Source organism: Triticum dicoccoides, chromosome 5B, assembly GCF_002162155.2.
Source record: "Triticum dicoccoides isolate Atlit2015 ecotype Zavitan chromosome 5B, WEW_v2.0, whole genome shotgun sequence".
NCBI lineage: Eukaryota > Viridiplantae > Streptophyta > Magnoliopsida > Poales > Poaceae > Triticum > Triticum dicoccoides.
The window spans coordinates 59,033,454-59,049,164 of NC_041389.1; the positions used below are offsets into that span (position 1 = coordinate 59,033,454).

The 15,711-nt window shown below is 43.9% G+C and overlaps 1 protein-coding gene across 1 annotated transcript in view; it reads right to left on the reverse strand.

Moving 5' to 3' along the window:
• LOC119309063 overlaps positions 1 to 14,856 on the reverse strand; it is a 16,867-nt gene extending 2,011 nt beyond the window's left edge. The window contains exons 1-2 of the mRNA XM_037585157.1: positions 14,601 to 14,856; positions 14,260 to 14,345 (exon numbers count right to left, since the gene is read on the reverse strand). Coding sequence (XP_037441054.1) covers positions 14,260 to 14,345; positions 14,601 to 14,856 — 342 coding nt within the window. The remainder of the gene's footprint in view (positions 1 to 14,259; positions 14,346 to 14,600) is intronic.
• Between the last annotated feature and the right edge of the window lie 855 nt (positions 14,857 to 15,711).

Below are 15,711 nucleotides of genomic sequence, written 5' to 3' on the forward strand. Positions count from 1 at the left end.
GATGGAGGGCGGCGCTAGTGAGGCAGAAAGGGGATCGGGGGAAGGGGAATCGTGGCAGATGGAGGTGGGGTGCGCCGGAGGAGGAGGCAGGTCGGGGTTGGTGGGAAGAAATCGTGGGGTGCGGGGGCCAGTGGTGGTGTTAACAAAATAAGAAATTGATGTGCAGAATAAGGTTTTAAGGGGTGTTATCATAATAGACCCACCCTCTATATATATATATATATATATATATATATATATATGTATGTATAGTTGGATGTAGATTTTCGTAAATTATTATTATTGACATTATCCTTGAGGTAAAAAGTTAGGAGGCGAAACTATAATCCCCTATCTTTCTCTGTGTCCGATTGAAACTTTGAACCCATAAATATCACATAAGTGTTAGCAATTGTGAAAGATAAAATGATAGTTGAGTATGTGGAGTTTGCTGAATTAGAGCTCTTACATAGACCCTTCCCGAAAATAAGATGAATTGCATTTGTTTGATGACTAAGAGCATGGTTTGTTAGTTTTCAAGAAAGTTTATGATATATACTTTAACATGTGAATAGCTTGTTACTTGATCATGAGAAGTTTTATGAGTTGAGCTACTGTTATGATATATAATGATGCTAGAAAAAGTGATTGAAACTATCATTGATCAAACTTAAGCGCTTGCTAGCATTCACACTTCATAAATTATTTATTTTACCATTTACCTACTCGAGAACGAGCAGGAATTAAGCTTCGGGATGCTGATACGTCTCCAACGTATAATTTATGAAGTATTCATGCCATGTTTACAATATTTTTATATGATTTTGGTATGATTTGATTAGAACTAACCCGGACTGGCGATGTTTTCAGCAGAACTACAGTGGTGGTGCTTTCTGCAGAAATAAAAGTTCTCGGAATGCGCTGAAAATCAACGGAGATATTTTTTGGAAAATATATAAAATACTAGAACGAAAATATACCATAGGGGAGTCCCGAGGGCACCACGAGGGTGGAAGGTGCCCACTGCCTTGTGGACTCCCCATGGGCCCCTTAACGTGAAATCAACGCCAACTCCTCCTATAAATCAAGAAAACCCCATAACAGAAGAGAGATCGGAAGTTTAGCCGTCGCAAGCCTCTGTAGCCATGAGAAATCAATCTAGGCCCTCTCTAGCACCCTGCCGGAGGGGGCCATCATCACCGGAGGCCATGCAGAAGGATCTTGGAGGGGCCATCATCGCCATGAAGGCAAGGACCAGAGGGGGAACCTCTCCCCATCCAGGGGGGAGGCCATGGAGGAGGAAGCACAAGGGGAAGAACCTCTCCTCCTCTCTCTCGGTGGCGTCGGAGTGCCATCGGGAGGGGAATCATTGTCGCGGTGATCATATTCATCAACATCACCATCATCATCACCATCCTTATCTATTTTACGCGGTCCACTCTCCCATACCCCGTTGTAATCCCTACTTGAACATGGTGCTTTATGCTTCATATTTATGAATCAATGATGTGTTGCCATCCTATGATGTTTTGATTAGATATCCTTTGTCTTTGGGTTGATTGATGTGTTGGGGAACGTCGTATTTCAAAGTTTTCATACAATCACGCAAGATCTATCTATGTGATGCATAGCAACAAGGGGAGAGTATGTCCACGTACCATCATAGACCGAAAGCGGAAGCGTTTAGTAATGCGGTTGATGTAGTCGAACATGTTCGTGATCCAACCGGTCCAAGTACCGAATGTGCGGCACCTCCATGTTCAGCACATGTTCAGCTCGATGACGTCCCTCGTGCTCTTGATCCGGTTGAGGACGAGGGTGAGTTTTGTCACCAAGACGGTGTAGCAACGGTGATAATGATGGTACCGACGCAGGGCTTCTCCTAAGCACTAAGATGGTATGATCGAGGTGTGTAACTGTGGAGGGGGCACCGCACACGGTTGGGAGAAACTTGTGTGTTCTACGGTGCCCCCTGCCCCCTTATATAAAGGAGGGTGGAGGCTGGCTGGCCCTATGGCGCGCCCCAAGAGGAGGAGTCCTACTAGGACTTCCTAGTCCTAGTAGGATTCCTCTCCAAGGAAGAGAGGGGGAAGGAAGGAGAGAGAGAGGGAGTAGGAAAGGGGGGTGCCGCCCCCATTCCCCTAGTCCAATTCGTACCCAAGGGGGGGCACATGGCCAGCCCTCTTGCGGCCTTCCTCTCTCTCCAGTAAGGCCCATGGTGGCCCATTACTTCCCCCGGGGGGTTCCGGTAACCCCTCCGGCACTCTATTTTAACCCAAACTTCACCGGAACCTTTTCGATGTCCGAATATAGCCGTCCAATATATCATTCTTTATGTCTCGACCATTTTGGGACTCCTCGTCACGTACATGATCTAATCCGGGACTCCGAACAACCTTCGGTCATCAAAACACATAACTCATAATACATATCGTCATCGAACGTTAAGCGTGCGGACCCTACAGGTTCGAGAACTATGTAGACATGATCGAGACATATCTCTGATCAATAACCAATAGCGGAACCTGGATGCTCATATTGGCTCCCACATATTCTACGAAGATCTTTATCGATCAAACCGCATAACATACGTTGTTCCCTTTGTCATCGGTATGTTACTTGCCGAGATTCGATCGTCAGTATCTTCATACCTAGTTCAATCTCATTACCGACAAGTCTCTTTACTCGTTCCATAATGCTTCATCCCGCAACTAACTCATTAGTCACATTGCTGCAAGGCTTAGAGTGATGAGCATTACCGAGAGGGCCTAGAGATACCTCTCCGATACACAGAATGACAAATCCTAATCTCGATCTCTGCCAACTCAACAAACACCTTCGGTGACACCTCTAGAGCATCTTTATAATCACCCATTTACGTTGTGACGTTTTATAGGACACAAGGTGTTCCTCCGGTATTCGGAAGTTGCATAATCTCATAGTCTGAGGAACATGTATAAGTCATGAAGAAAACAATAGCAATAAACTTCAATGATCATTAAGCTAAGCTAACAGATGGGTCATGTCCATCACATCATTCTCTAATGATGTGATCCTGTTCATAAAATGACAACACATGTCTATGGTTAGGAAACCTAACCATCTTTGGTTAATGAGCTAGTTTAGTAGAGGCATACTAGGGGCCATATGTTTTGTCTATGTATTCACACATGTACTAAGTTTCTGGTTAATACAATTCTAGCATGAATAAAAAACATTTATCATTATATAAGGAAATATAAATAACAACTTTATTATTGCCTCTAGGGCATATTTCCTTCAGTCTCCCACTTGCACTAGAGTCAATAATGTAGTTCACATCACCATGTGATTTAACACCAATAGTTCACATCTATATGTGATTAACACCCATAGTTCACATCGCCATGTGACCAACAATCAAAGGGTATACTAGAGTCAATAATGTAGTTCACATCGGTATGTGATTAACACCCAAAGAGTAGTAAGGTGTGATCATGTTTTGCTTGTGAAAGAGGCTTAGTCAACGGGTCTGATACATTCAGAGCCGTATGTATTTTGCAAATTTTCTATGTCTACAATGCTCTGCATGGAGCTACTCAAGATAATTACTCCTACTTTTAATATGTGTCCAGATTGAGATTCAGAGTCATCTGGATCAGTGTAAAAGCTTGCATCGATGTAACTCTTTAAGATGAACTCTTTATCACCTCCATAACTGAGAAATATTTTCATAGTCCTCTAAGGATAATTTTGACCGCTGTCTAATGATCTACTCCTAGATCACTATTGAACCCCCCTTGCCAAACTCATTGGCAAGGCACACAACAGGTCTGGTACACAGCATGGCATACTTTATAGAACCTATGAGTGAGGCATAGGGAATGACTTTCATTCTCTCTCTATCTTCTGCCGTGGTCGGGCTTTGAGTCTTACTCCATTTTACACCTTGTCATACACGCAAGAACTCCTTCTTTGACTGATCCATTTTGAACTCTTTCAAAATCTTGTCAAGGTATGTACTTATTCAAAAGAATCTTATCAAGCGTCTTGATCTATCTCTATAGATCTTGATGCCCAATATGTAAGCAGCTTTATTGAGGTCTTTCTTTGAAAAACTCCTTTCAAACTCTCCTTTATGCTTTCCAGAAAACTCTACATCATTTCCGATCAACAATATGGCATTGACATATACTTATCAGAAAGGCTATAGTGCTCCCACTCACTTTCTTGTAAATACAGGCTTCTCCAAAAGTCTGTATAAAACCATATGCTTTGATCAACTCATCAAAGCATATATTCCAACTCCGAGATGCTTGCACCAGTCCACAGATGGATCGCTGGAGCTCGCACACTTTGTTAGCACCTTTAGGATTGACAAAACCTTTTGGTTGTATCATATACAACACTTCTTTAATAAATCCATTAAGGAATGCAGTTTTTGACATCCATTTACCAGATTTCATAAAATATGGCAACTGCTAACATGATTCGGACAGACTTAAGCATCGCTACAGTTGAGAAAATCTCATTGTAGTCAACACCTTGAACTTGTCGAAAGACCCTTTTGTGACTAGTCGAGCTTTGTAGATAGTAACACTACTATCTGCGTTTGTCTTCCTCTTGAAGATCCATTTATTTTCTATGGCTTGCCGATCATCGGGCAGTCCACCAAAGTCCAGACTTTGTACGCATACATGGATCCCATCTCAGATTTCATGGCCTCAAGCCATTTCGCGGAATCTGGGCTCACCATCGCTTCCTCATAATTCATAGGTTCATCATGGTCTAGTAACATGACATCCAGAATAGGATTACCGTACCACTCTGGCGGAGATCGTACTCTGGATGACCTACGAGGTTCGGTGGTAACTCGATCCGAAGTTTCATGATCATCATCATTAGCGTCCTCACTAATTGGTGTAGGTATAATTGGAACTGATTTCTTTGATGAACTACTCTCCAATTTAGTAGAAGCTATAGTTACCTCATCAAGTTCTACTTTCCTCCCACTCACTTCTTTTGAGAGAAACTCCTTCTCTAGAAAGGATCCATTTTTAGCAATGAATATCTTGCCTTTGGATCTGTGATAGAAGGTGTACCCAACAGTTTCCTTTGGGTATTCTATGAAGATGCACTTCTCTGATTTGGGTTCGAGCTTATCAGGTTGAAGCTTTTTCACATAAGCATCGTAGCCCCAAACTTTAAGAAACGACAACTTGGGTTTCTTGCGAAACCACAGTTAATAGGCGTCGTCTCAACGGATTTCATTAGTGCCCTATTTAATGTGAATGCAGTTGTCTCTAATGCATAACCCCAAAATGATAGTGGTAAATCGGTTAGAGACATCATAGATTGCTCCATATCCAATAAAGTGCGGTAACGATGTTCGGACACACCATTACGCTGTGGTGCTCTAGGTGGCGTGAGCTGTGAAACTATTTCCCATTGTTTTTAAATGAAGGCCAAACTTGTAACTCAAATATTCTTCTCCATGATCAGATCGTAGAAACTTTATTTTCTTGTTACGATGATTTTCAACTTCACTCTGAAATTCTTTTAACTTTTCAAACGTTTTGGACTTATGTTTCCTTAAGTAGATATACCGATATCTACTCAAATCATTTGTGAAGTTCAGCAAATAACGATACCCACCACGAGCATCAACACTCATTGGACCGCATACATCGGTATGTATTATTTCCAATAAGTCACTAGCTCATTCCATTGTTCCGGAGAACGGAGTTTTAGTCATCTTGCCCATAAGGCACGGTTCGCAAGTATCAAATGGTTCATAATCAAGTGATTCCAAAAGCGCATCAGCATGGAGTTTCTTCATGTGTTTTATACCAATATGGCCTAAACAGCAGTGCCACAAATAAGTTGCAATATCATTATCAACTTTGCATCTTTTGGCACCAATATTATGAATATGTGTATTACCACGATCGAGATTCAATAAACCATCAACATTGGGTGTATGACCATCGAAGGTTTTATTCATGTAAACATAATAACAATTATTCTCTGTCTTAAATGAATAACCGTATCGCAATAAACATGATCTAATCATATTCATGCTCAACGCAAACACCAAATAACATTTATTTAGGTTCAACACTAATCCCGAAAGTATAGAGAGTGTGTGATGATGATCATATCAATCTTGGAACCACTTCCAAAACACATCGTAACTTCATCCTCAACTAGTCTCTATATATTTTACAACTCCTATTTCGAGTTACTAATCTTAGCAACCAAACAAGTATCAAATACCCAGGGGTTACTACGAGCACTAGTAAGGTACACATCAATAACATATATATCAAATATACCTTTGTTCACTTTGCCATCCTTCTTATCCACCAAATCTTTGGGGTAGCTCCGCTTCGAGTGACCATTTCCTTTGCAGTAGAAGCACTCAGTTTCAGCCTTGGGTCCAGCTTTGGGCTTCTTCCCGGGAGTGACAACTTGCTTGCCATTGTACTTGAAGTTCCCTTTTCTATCCATTTGCCCTTTTCTTGAAACTAGTGGTCTTGTCAATCATCAACGCTTGATGCTCTTTCTTGATTTCTACCTTCGTCGATTTCAGCATCATGAAGAGCTCGGGAATCATTTTCGTCATCCCTTGCATACTATAGTTCATCGCGAAGTTCTAGTAACTTGGTGATGGTGACTAGAGAACTTTGTCAATCACTATCTTATCTAGAAGATTAACTCCCACTTGATTCATGCGGTTGTAGTACTCAGACATTCAGAATACATGCTCACTAATTGAGATATTCTCCTCCCTGTTATAGGCAAAGTACTTGTCATAGGTCTCATACCTCTCGACTCGGGCATGAGTCTGAAATACTAATTTCAGCTCTTGGAACACCTTATATGTTGTGTGGCGTTCAAAACATTTTTCAAGTCCCAGTTCTAAGCCGTAAAGCATGGCACACCAAACTATCAAGTAGTCATCATACCGAGCTTGCCAGACGTTCATAATGTTTGCATCAGCTCCTGCAATAGGCCTGTCACCTAGCGGTGCATCAAGGACATAATAATTCTATGCAGCAATGAGGATAAACCTTAGATCACGGACCTAGTCCGAATCACTGCTACTATCATCTTTCAACTTAGTTTTCTCTAGGAACATATAAAAACATAGGGAAGCTATAATGCGAGCTATTGATCAACAACATAATTTGCAAAATACTATCAGGACTATGTTCATGATAAATTAAAGTTCAATTAATCATATTACTTAAGAACTCCCACTTAGATAGACATCCCTCTAGTCATCTAAATGATCACGTGATCCAAATCAACTAAACCATGTCTGATCATCACATGAGATGGAGTAGTTTTCAATGGTGAACATCTCTATGTTGATCATATCTACTATATGATTCACACTCAACCTTTCGGTCTCAATGTTCCGGGGACATATTTGCATATGCTAGGCTCGTCAAGTTTAACAAGAATATTCTGCACATGCAAAACTGGCTTGCACCCATTGTATGTGAACGTAGAGCTTATCACACCCGATCATCATGTGGTGTCTAAGCACGAAGAACTGTCGCAATGGTGCATACTCAGGGACAACACTTATACCTCGAAATTTAGTAAGGGATCATCTTATAATGTTTCCGCCGTACTAAGGAAAATAAGGTGCATAAAGGATAAATATCACATGCAATCAAAATTTGTGACATGATACGGCAATCATCATCTTGTGCTCATGATCTCCATCACGGAAGCATCATGATCTCTATCGTCACCGGCGCGACACCATGATCTCCATCATCTTGATCTCTATCAACATGTCATCACATGATCGTCTCGCCAACTATTTCTTTTGCAACTATTGCTGTCGCATAGAGATAAAGTAAAGCAATTATATGGCGCTTGCATCTTATGCAATAAAGAGACAACCATAAGGCTCATGCCAGTTGCCGATAACTTCAGCAATACATGATCATCTCACACAACAAATTATATCACATCATGTCTTGACCATATCACCTCACAACATGCCCTGCAAAAACAAACTAGATGTCCTCTACTTTGTTGTTGCAAGTTTCACGTGGCTTCTACGGGCTTCTAGCAAGAACCGTTCTTACCTACGCATCAAAACCACAATGATTTTTCGTCAAGTGTGTTGTTTTAACCTTGAACAAGGACCGTCGTAGTCAAACTCGATTCAAATAAAGTTGGAGAAACAGACACCCGCCCGCCACCTATGTGCATAAGAACATCAGTAGAAATAGTATCATGAATGCGGTCATGTAATGTCGGTCCGGGACGCTTCATCCAACAATACCGCCGAATCAAATTAAGACGTTAGTGGTAAGAAGTATATGACTATTATCGCCCACAACTCTTTGGGTTCTACTCATGCATATCACATCTACGCATAGACCTGGCTCGGATGCCACTGTTGGGGAACGTAGTATTTCAAAAAAAAATCTATGATCACGCAAGATCTATCTATGTGATGCTTAGCATCAAGAGGGGAAAGTATGTCCACGTACCCTCATAGACCGAAAGCGGAAGCGTTTAGTAACGCGGTTCGTGTAGTCAAGCATCTTCATGATCCAACTGCTCCAAGTACCAAACGTACGGCACCTCCGCATTCAGCACACGTTCAGCTCGTTGACGTCCCTCGTGCTCTTGATCCTGTTGAGGACAAGGATGAGTTCCGTTAGCACGACAGTGTGGCAACAGTGATGATGATGCTACCGACGTAGGGCTTCGCCTAAGAACTACAATGGTAATATTGAGGTGTGTAACTGTGGTGGGGGCGCCCCCTGCCTCCGTATAAAAAGGAGGAGGGGAAGGTTGGCCGGCCATATGGCGCGCCCCAAGAGGAGGAGTCCTACTAGGACTTCCTAGTCCTTTTAGGATTCCTCTCCAAGGAAGAGAGGGGGGAAGAAGGAGAGGGAGAGGGAGTAGGAAAGGGCGATGGCTCCCCCCTTCCCCTAGTCCAATTCGGACCCAAGGCGGGGCGGCTAGTGATACATCCATATTGCATCATGCTTCTATATCAATATTTATTGCATTATGGGCTGCTATTACACGTTATGTCACAATACTTATGCCTATTCTCTCTTATTTTACAAGGTTTACATGAACAGGGAGAATGCCGGCAGCTGGAATTCTGGGCTGGAAAAGGAGCAAATATTAGTGACCTATTCTGCACAACTCCGAAAGTCCTAAAACTCCACGGAAGTTATTTTTGGAATTAATAAAAAATACTGAGCGAAGAAAAATACTAGAGGGGGCCACCCACCGTCCACGAGGGTGGGGGCGCGCCCTACCCCGTGGGCGCGCCCCCAGCCTCGTGGGCCCCCTAGCAGCCCTCCGATGGCCATCTTCTTCTATATGAAGTCTTTTACCATGGAAAAAATTATAAGCAAGCTTTCGGGACGAGACACCACCGCCACGAGGTGGAACCTTGGCAAAACCAATCTAGGGCTCCGGTGGAGCTGTGCTGCCGGGGAAACATCCCTCTGGAAGGGGGAAATCATCACCATCGGTCCTCTCAGCGGGAGGGGGTTAATCTCCATTAACAACTTCACCAGCACCATCTCCTCTCAAACCCTAGTTCATCTCTTGTATCCAATCTTTGTCCCAAAACCCCAGATTGGTACCTGTTGGTTGCTAGTAGTGTTGATTACTCCTTGTAGTTGATGCTAGTTGGTTTATTCGGTGGAAGTTCATATGTTTAGATCCTTAATGCATATTAATACCCCTATGATTATGAACATGAATATGATTTGTGAGCAGTTAATGTTGTTCCTGAGGACATGGGAGAAGTCTTGCTATAGTAGTCATGTGAATTTGGTATTCGTTCGATATTTTGATGAGATGTATGTTGTCTCGCCTCTAGTGGTGTTATGTGAACGTCGACTACATGACACTTCACCATTGTTTGGGCCTAGAGGAAGGCATTGGGAAGTAATAAGTAGATGATGGGTTCCTAGAGTGACAGAAGCTTAAACCCTAGTTTATGTGCTGCTTCGTAAGGGGCTGATTTGGATCCATATGTTTCATGTTATGGTTAGGTTTACCTTAATAATTCTTTTGTAGTTGCGGATGCTTGAAATGGGGGTTAATCATAAGTGGGATGCTTGTCCAAGAAAGGGCAGCAACCAAGCACTGGTCCACCCACATATCAAATTATCAAAGTAACGAACGCGAATCATATGAGTATGATGAAAACTAGCTTGACGATAATTCCCATGTGTCCTTGGGAGCGCTTTTCTCTATATAAGAATTTGTCCAGGCTTGTCCTTTGCTACAAAAAGTATTGGGCCACCTTGCTGCACCTTATTTTCTTTTGTTACTTGTTACCTGTTACGAATTACCTTATCACAAAACTATCTGTTACCGATAATTTCAGTGTTTGCAGAGAATACCTTACTAAAAACCGCTTGTCATTTCCTTCTGCTCCTCATTGGGTTCGACACTCTTACTTATTGAAAGGACTATGATGGATCCCCTACACTTGTGGGTCATCAAGACTCTTTTCTAGCGCCGTTGTCGATGAGTGAATCGCCTTTGGTAAGTGGAACTTGGTAGGGAAAAAATTATATAGTGTGCTGAAATTTACCGTCACTTATTACTATGGAACATAATCCTTTGGGCCTGTTCGGGGTATCTTCACCCCGACCAGTAGAGCAAAGAGTTGCTCATCAACCTACTGAACCTACTGAAAATATTTACTTTGAAATTCCTTCGGGTATGATAGAGAAACTTCTAGATAATCCTTTTACAGGAGATGGAACATTGCATCCCGATTTGCACCTAATCTATGTGGATGAAGTTTGTGGATTATTTAAGATTGCATGTATGCCCGAGGATGTTATCAAGAAGAAGGTCTTCCCTTTATTTTTGAAGGGAGAGGTAGTGACATGGTTGAGGCTATGTGATGATATGGGATCATGGAACTACAATCGATTGAAATTGGAATTTCATTAGAAGTTTTATCCTATGTGCCTCCTGACGTGCTTGCTCATTGTTAGCTTCCACATAAGCCGCAACTCGGGGCGAGTCATGGCGGATGTCACTAGGAAGAACCGCCTCTGCTCCATAAACCATGAAGAAAGAGGTATAACCCATAGATTTGTTGGGGGTAATATTGATGCTCCATAACACTGGTGGTAACTCCTCCACCCAACAACCTGGCGTTCGTTGCAAAGGAACTAAAAGCCGGGGTTTGATACCCTTCAAAAATTCCTGATTGGCTCTTTCTGCTTGACCATTGGACTGGGGGTGACCCACTGATGAGACATCAAGCCGGATATGCTCACGTTGACAGAACTCCTCCATGGCCCCCTTGGACAAGTTAGTACCATTATCAGTTATGATGCTATGGGGGAAACCAAAATAAAAAATCACCTTTTTCATTAATTGAACCGCCATCGCCGCGTCACATTTACTGACCGGCTCTGCTTCCACCCACTTTGAGAATTTGTCCACTGCCACCAAAAGGTGAGTCTTTTTATCCTTGGATCTTTTGAAAGGCCCAACCATATCAAGCCCCCACACAGCAAACGGCCAAGTAATTGGTATGATCCTCAATTCTTGAGCCGGCACATGAGCTCGCCGTGAAAATTTTTGATACCCGTCACATTTACTGACTAGATCTTCTACGTCTGCATGAGTCGTCAGCCAATAAAACTCGTGTGGGAAAGCTTTGTCCACAAGGGACTTTGAACCAGCATGATGGCCGCAATCTCCTTCATGAATCTCACGAAGAATCTCTTGGCCTTCTTCAGGAGATACACAATGTTGAAACACCCCAGTGACACTGCGATGGTGTAACTCGCCGTTGGCAATCGTCATTGACTTAGACCGCCGGGTTATCTGTATAGCCAAGGTTTCATCCTCAGGCAATTCTCCACGGGTCATGTAAGCCAAGTATGGCACTGTCCAATCTGGGATGACATGAAGAGCCGCCACCAAATGTGCCTCCCGGTCAGGCACAGCCAAGTCTTCCTCTGTAGGTAACTTGACAGAAGGATTATGCAAAACATCCAAGAAGGTATTTGGGGGTACCGGTTTACACTGAGATCCAAGTCGGCTTAAAGCATCAGCCGACTCGTTCTTCCTGTGATCTATGTGTTCCACTTGATAACCCTTGAAGTGTCCAGCCACATCATCAACTTCACGGTGATAAGCCGCCATGAGAGGATCTTTGGAATCCCATTTGCCTCAGACCTGTTGAGCTACCAAATCTGAGTCGCCAAAGCACCTTACCCGGCTTAAGTTCATCTCTTTAGCCATCCGAAGACCATGGAGAAAGGCCTCATACTCAGCTGCATTATTAGTACAGGGAAACATCAACCTTAGCACATAACAAAATTTGTCACCTCGAGGAGAAGCCAAAACAACTCCAGCCCCCGAGCCTACCAAATGCCTAGATCCTTCAAAGTGAATTGTCCAGTATGTGTTATCCGGCTTCTCTTCAGGCGCCTGTAACTCTGTCCAATCATTGATGAAATCCACCAGTGCTTCAGATTTGATAGCAATACGAGGCACATATTTTAAACCATGAGGTCCAAGCTCAATGGCCCACTTGGCGACTCATCCTGTAGCCTCTCTGTTATAGATTATATCTCCCAAAGGAGCAGAACTGACCACAGTGATGGGATAACCCAGGAAATACTGCTTAAGCTTCCGGCTGGCCATAAACACCACATAAACAAGCTTCTGCCAATGTGGATACCTCTGTTTGCACTCAATGAGCACCTCACTCATGTAGTAAACCGGATGTTGAACCGGATATTCCTTACCAGACTCTTTGCGTTCCATCACAATGGCTACATTGATAGCACGCGCATTAGCGGCCACATATAGCAGCAGTGGCTCCTTGTCAATAGGAGCAGCAAGAACCGGCGGCTCAGCCAATTGTCTCTTCAAATCCTCAAAGGAAATATTAGCCGCATCACTCCAGACAAAATCATTTGTCTTCTTCAGCATCTCATACAGCGGTATGGCCTTCTCGCCTAACCTGCTTATGAACCGGCTTAAAGCAGCAATACGACCTGCCAAGTGTTGAACATCATTGATACACTTGGGTTTTGCCAAAGAGGTGATAGCCTTGATCTTCTCCAGGTTAGCCTCAATGCCTCTGTTAGAAACCAGAAATCCCAAGAGCTTACCTGTTGGCACACCAAAGACGCACTTTGATGGGTTAATCATCATGTTGTATACCCGGAGATTATCAAAGGTCTCCTTGAGATCGTCTATCAGTGTTTCCTTCTCTCTGGACTTAACCACAATATCATCCACATAAGCATGCACATTACGGCCAATCTGAGTATGGAGGCAATTCTGCACGCAACGCTGATAAGTCGTCTGGGCACTTTTAAGCCCAAAAGGCATAGAAACATAGCAGAAGGCTCCAAAAGGAGTAATGAACGCCATATTCTCTTGGTCCTTAACCACCATCTTGATCTGATGATATCCAGAATAAGCATCCAAAACACTCAGACGCTCACATCCTGCTGTAGCGTCAATAATTTGATCAATGCGCGGGAGAGCAAAGGGATCGGCCGGACAAGCCTTGTTTAAGTCCGTGTAATCCACACACATGCGCCAAGTGTCGTTCTTCTTGAGCACCAGCACCGGGTTAGCTAGCCACTTCGGATGAAACACCTAAATGATAAACCCGGCCACCAAGAGCCAGGCCACCTCTTCACCAATGGCCTTGCGTCTCTCTTCGTTAAAACGCCGAAGGAACTGCTTGACCGGCTTAAACTTCGGATCAATGTTGAAAGTGTGCTCAGCGAGTTCTCTCGGTACACCCAGCATGTCAGAAGGTTTCCATGCAAAGATGTCCCAATTCTCACGGATGAACTCGATGAGCGCGCTTTCCTATTTGGGATCCAGATTAGCACTGATGGTGAACTGCTTAGATGAATCGCCAGGAACGAAATCAACCATCTTGGTGTCCTCAGCCGATTTAAACATCAACTCCGGCTCACGCTCTGTGGTGGGCTTCTTCAAGGATGTCATGTCTGTAGGGTCAACATTGTCTTTATAGTACTTTAACTTTTCCGCAGCACAGATCGACTCAGCATAAGTCGTGTCGCCTTCCACGCACTCTAGAGCCACCTTTCGACTGCCATGAACCGTAATGGTCCCCTTATGACCTGGCATTTTGAGCTGCAGATAAACATAACACAACCGTGCCATAAACTTGGCGTAAGCCGGTCGCCCAAACAGAGCATGATACGTGCTCCTGATCTTAACTACCTCAAAAGTTAACTTCTCAGATCTGGAATCATACTCATCTCCAAAGGCTACCTCCAGCTCGATCTTGCCTACTGGGTATGCCGTCTTACCAGGAACTACGCCGTGGAAAATAGTATTGGACTGCTTAAGATTTTTATCTGTTAACCCCATACGATGGAAGGTCTCATAATAGAGGATATTGATGTTGCTGCCTCCATCCACGAGCACCTTAGTGAACTTGTACCCCCCAACTTGAGGTGCTACCACCAAAGCCAAGTGACCCGGATTGTCAACCCGGGGCAGGTGATCTTCCCGACTCCACGTGATGGCCTACTCAGACCATCGCAAGTAGCGAGGAACTGCCGGCTCAACGGCGTTTACTGCCCTCTTATGAAGCTTCTGATCCCTCTTACATAAGCTTGTGGTGAAAGCATGATACTGTCCACTGTTCAATTGCTTTGCATTACTCTGATAACCAGACTGCTGCTGCTGTTGCTGACCTCCCTGGCCAGAGTGCTGATTGTAGCTGCCTTGACTGCCCTGATTAAAATTGCCTTGATTGTTCTGGTGGCCCTGAAAGCCGGAACCAGAACCGCCACCTCCATTGTTCGGGCCATGAAAGCCGCCGCCTCCTGAACCGCCGCCCGACCCGTGATTTCCATTGAACATGTTCGAATTTTTCAAGGCACTCATGATAGTGCAATCCTTCCATAGGTGAGTAGCCGGCTTTTCTTCAGTGTCGTGCTTCATGCAAGGTTCATTTAACAAGTACTCAAGGGTAGGACCTGACCCGCCAGACTGAGGAGGTGGCCTCCCCTTACGCCGCTAATTGTTACCCTGCAAATTGGTGTTAGCCATAAACTCTAAGCTACCATCCGCCTTACGTTTATTGTTGACGCCTTGATTCGCCGGGCCAGGCTGAGGACCCTTACCATTGCCACTCTTCTTTCCCTTTCCTGCCTTCTCGTCGTCAGACTCGGGATCCTTTGTACTATCAGAATCAGCATACTTAACGAGAGCCGCCATCAGCTGACCCATGTCAGGACAGTCTTGCTTGAGCCGCCCCAGCTTCATCTTCAAAGCCTCAAAACGGCAATTCTTCTCTAACATTAACACTGCAGAGCCGGCATCCATCTTATCAGAGGAATGTATTATTTCCTTGACCCGGTGTACCCAATGGGTCGTAGACTCACCCTCCTGTTGCTTGCAACTAGTCAGGTCCACAATCGACATGGGCTGCTTCCATGTATCCTTAAAGTTCTGGATAAACTTCTCCTTTAATTTTGCCCATGAACCAATGGAATTATGTGGCAACGCCTTCAACCAATTACGGGCCATTCCATCTAACATCATGGTGAAGTACTTGGCCATCGCAGCGTCGCTAACTTCCAGTAACTCCATAGCCATCTCATAACTTTCAATCCACGCTCCGGGCTGTACACTACTAGGGAAAACCCTAGTAGTAGCGCGGGTTTTGAGGCTAGCAGCAGCGCGGGTGGCCGCGCTGCTAATAAGGCGCTACAG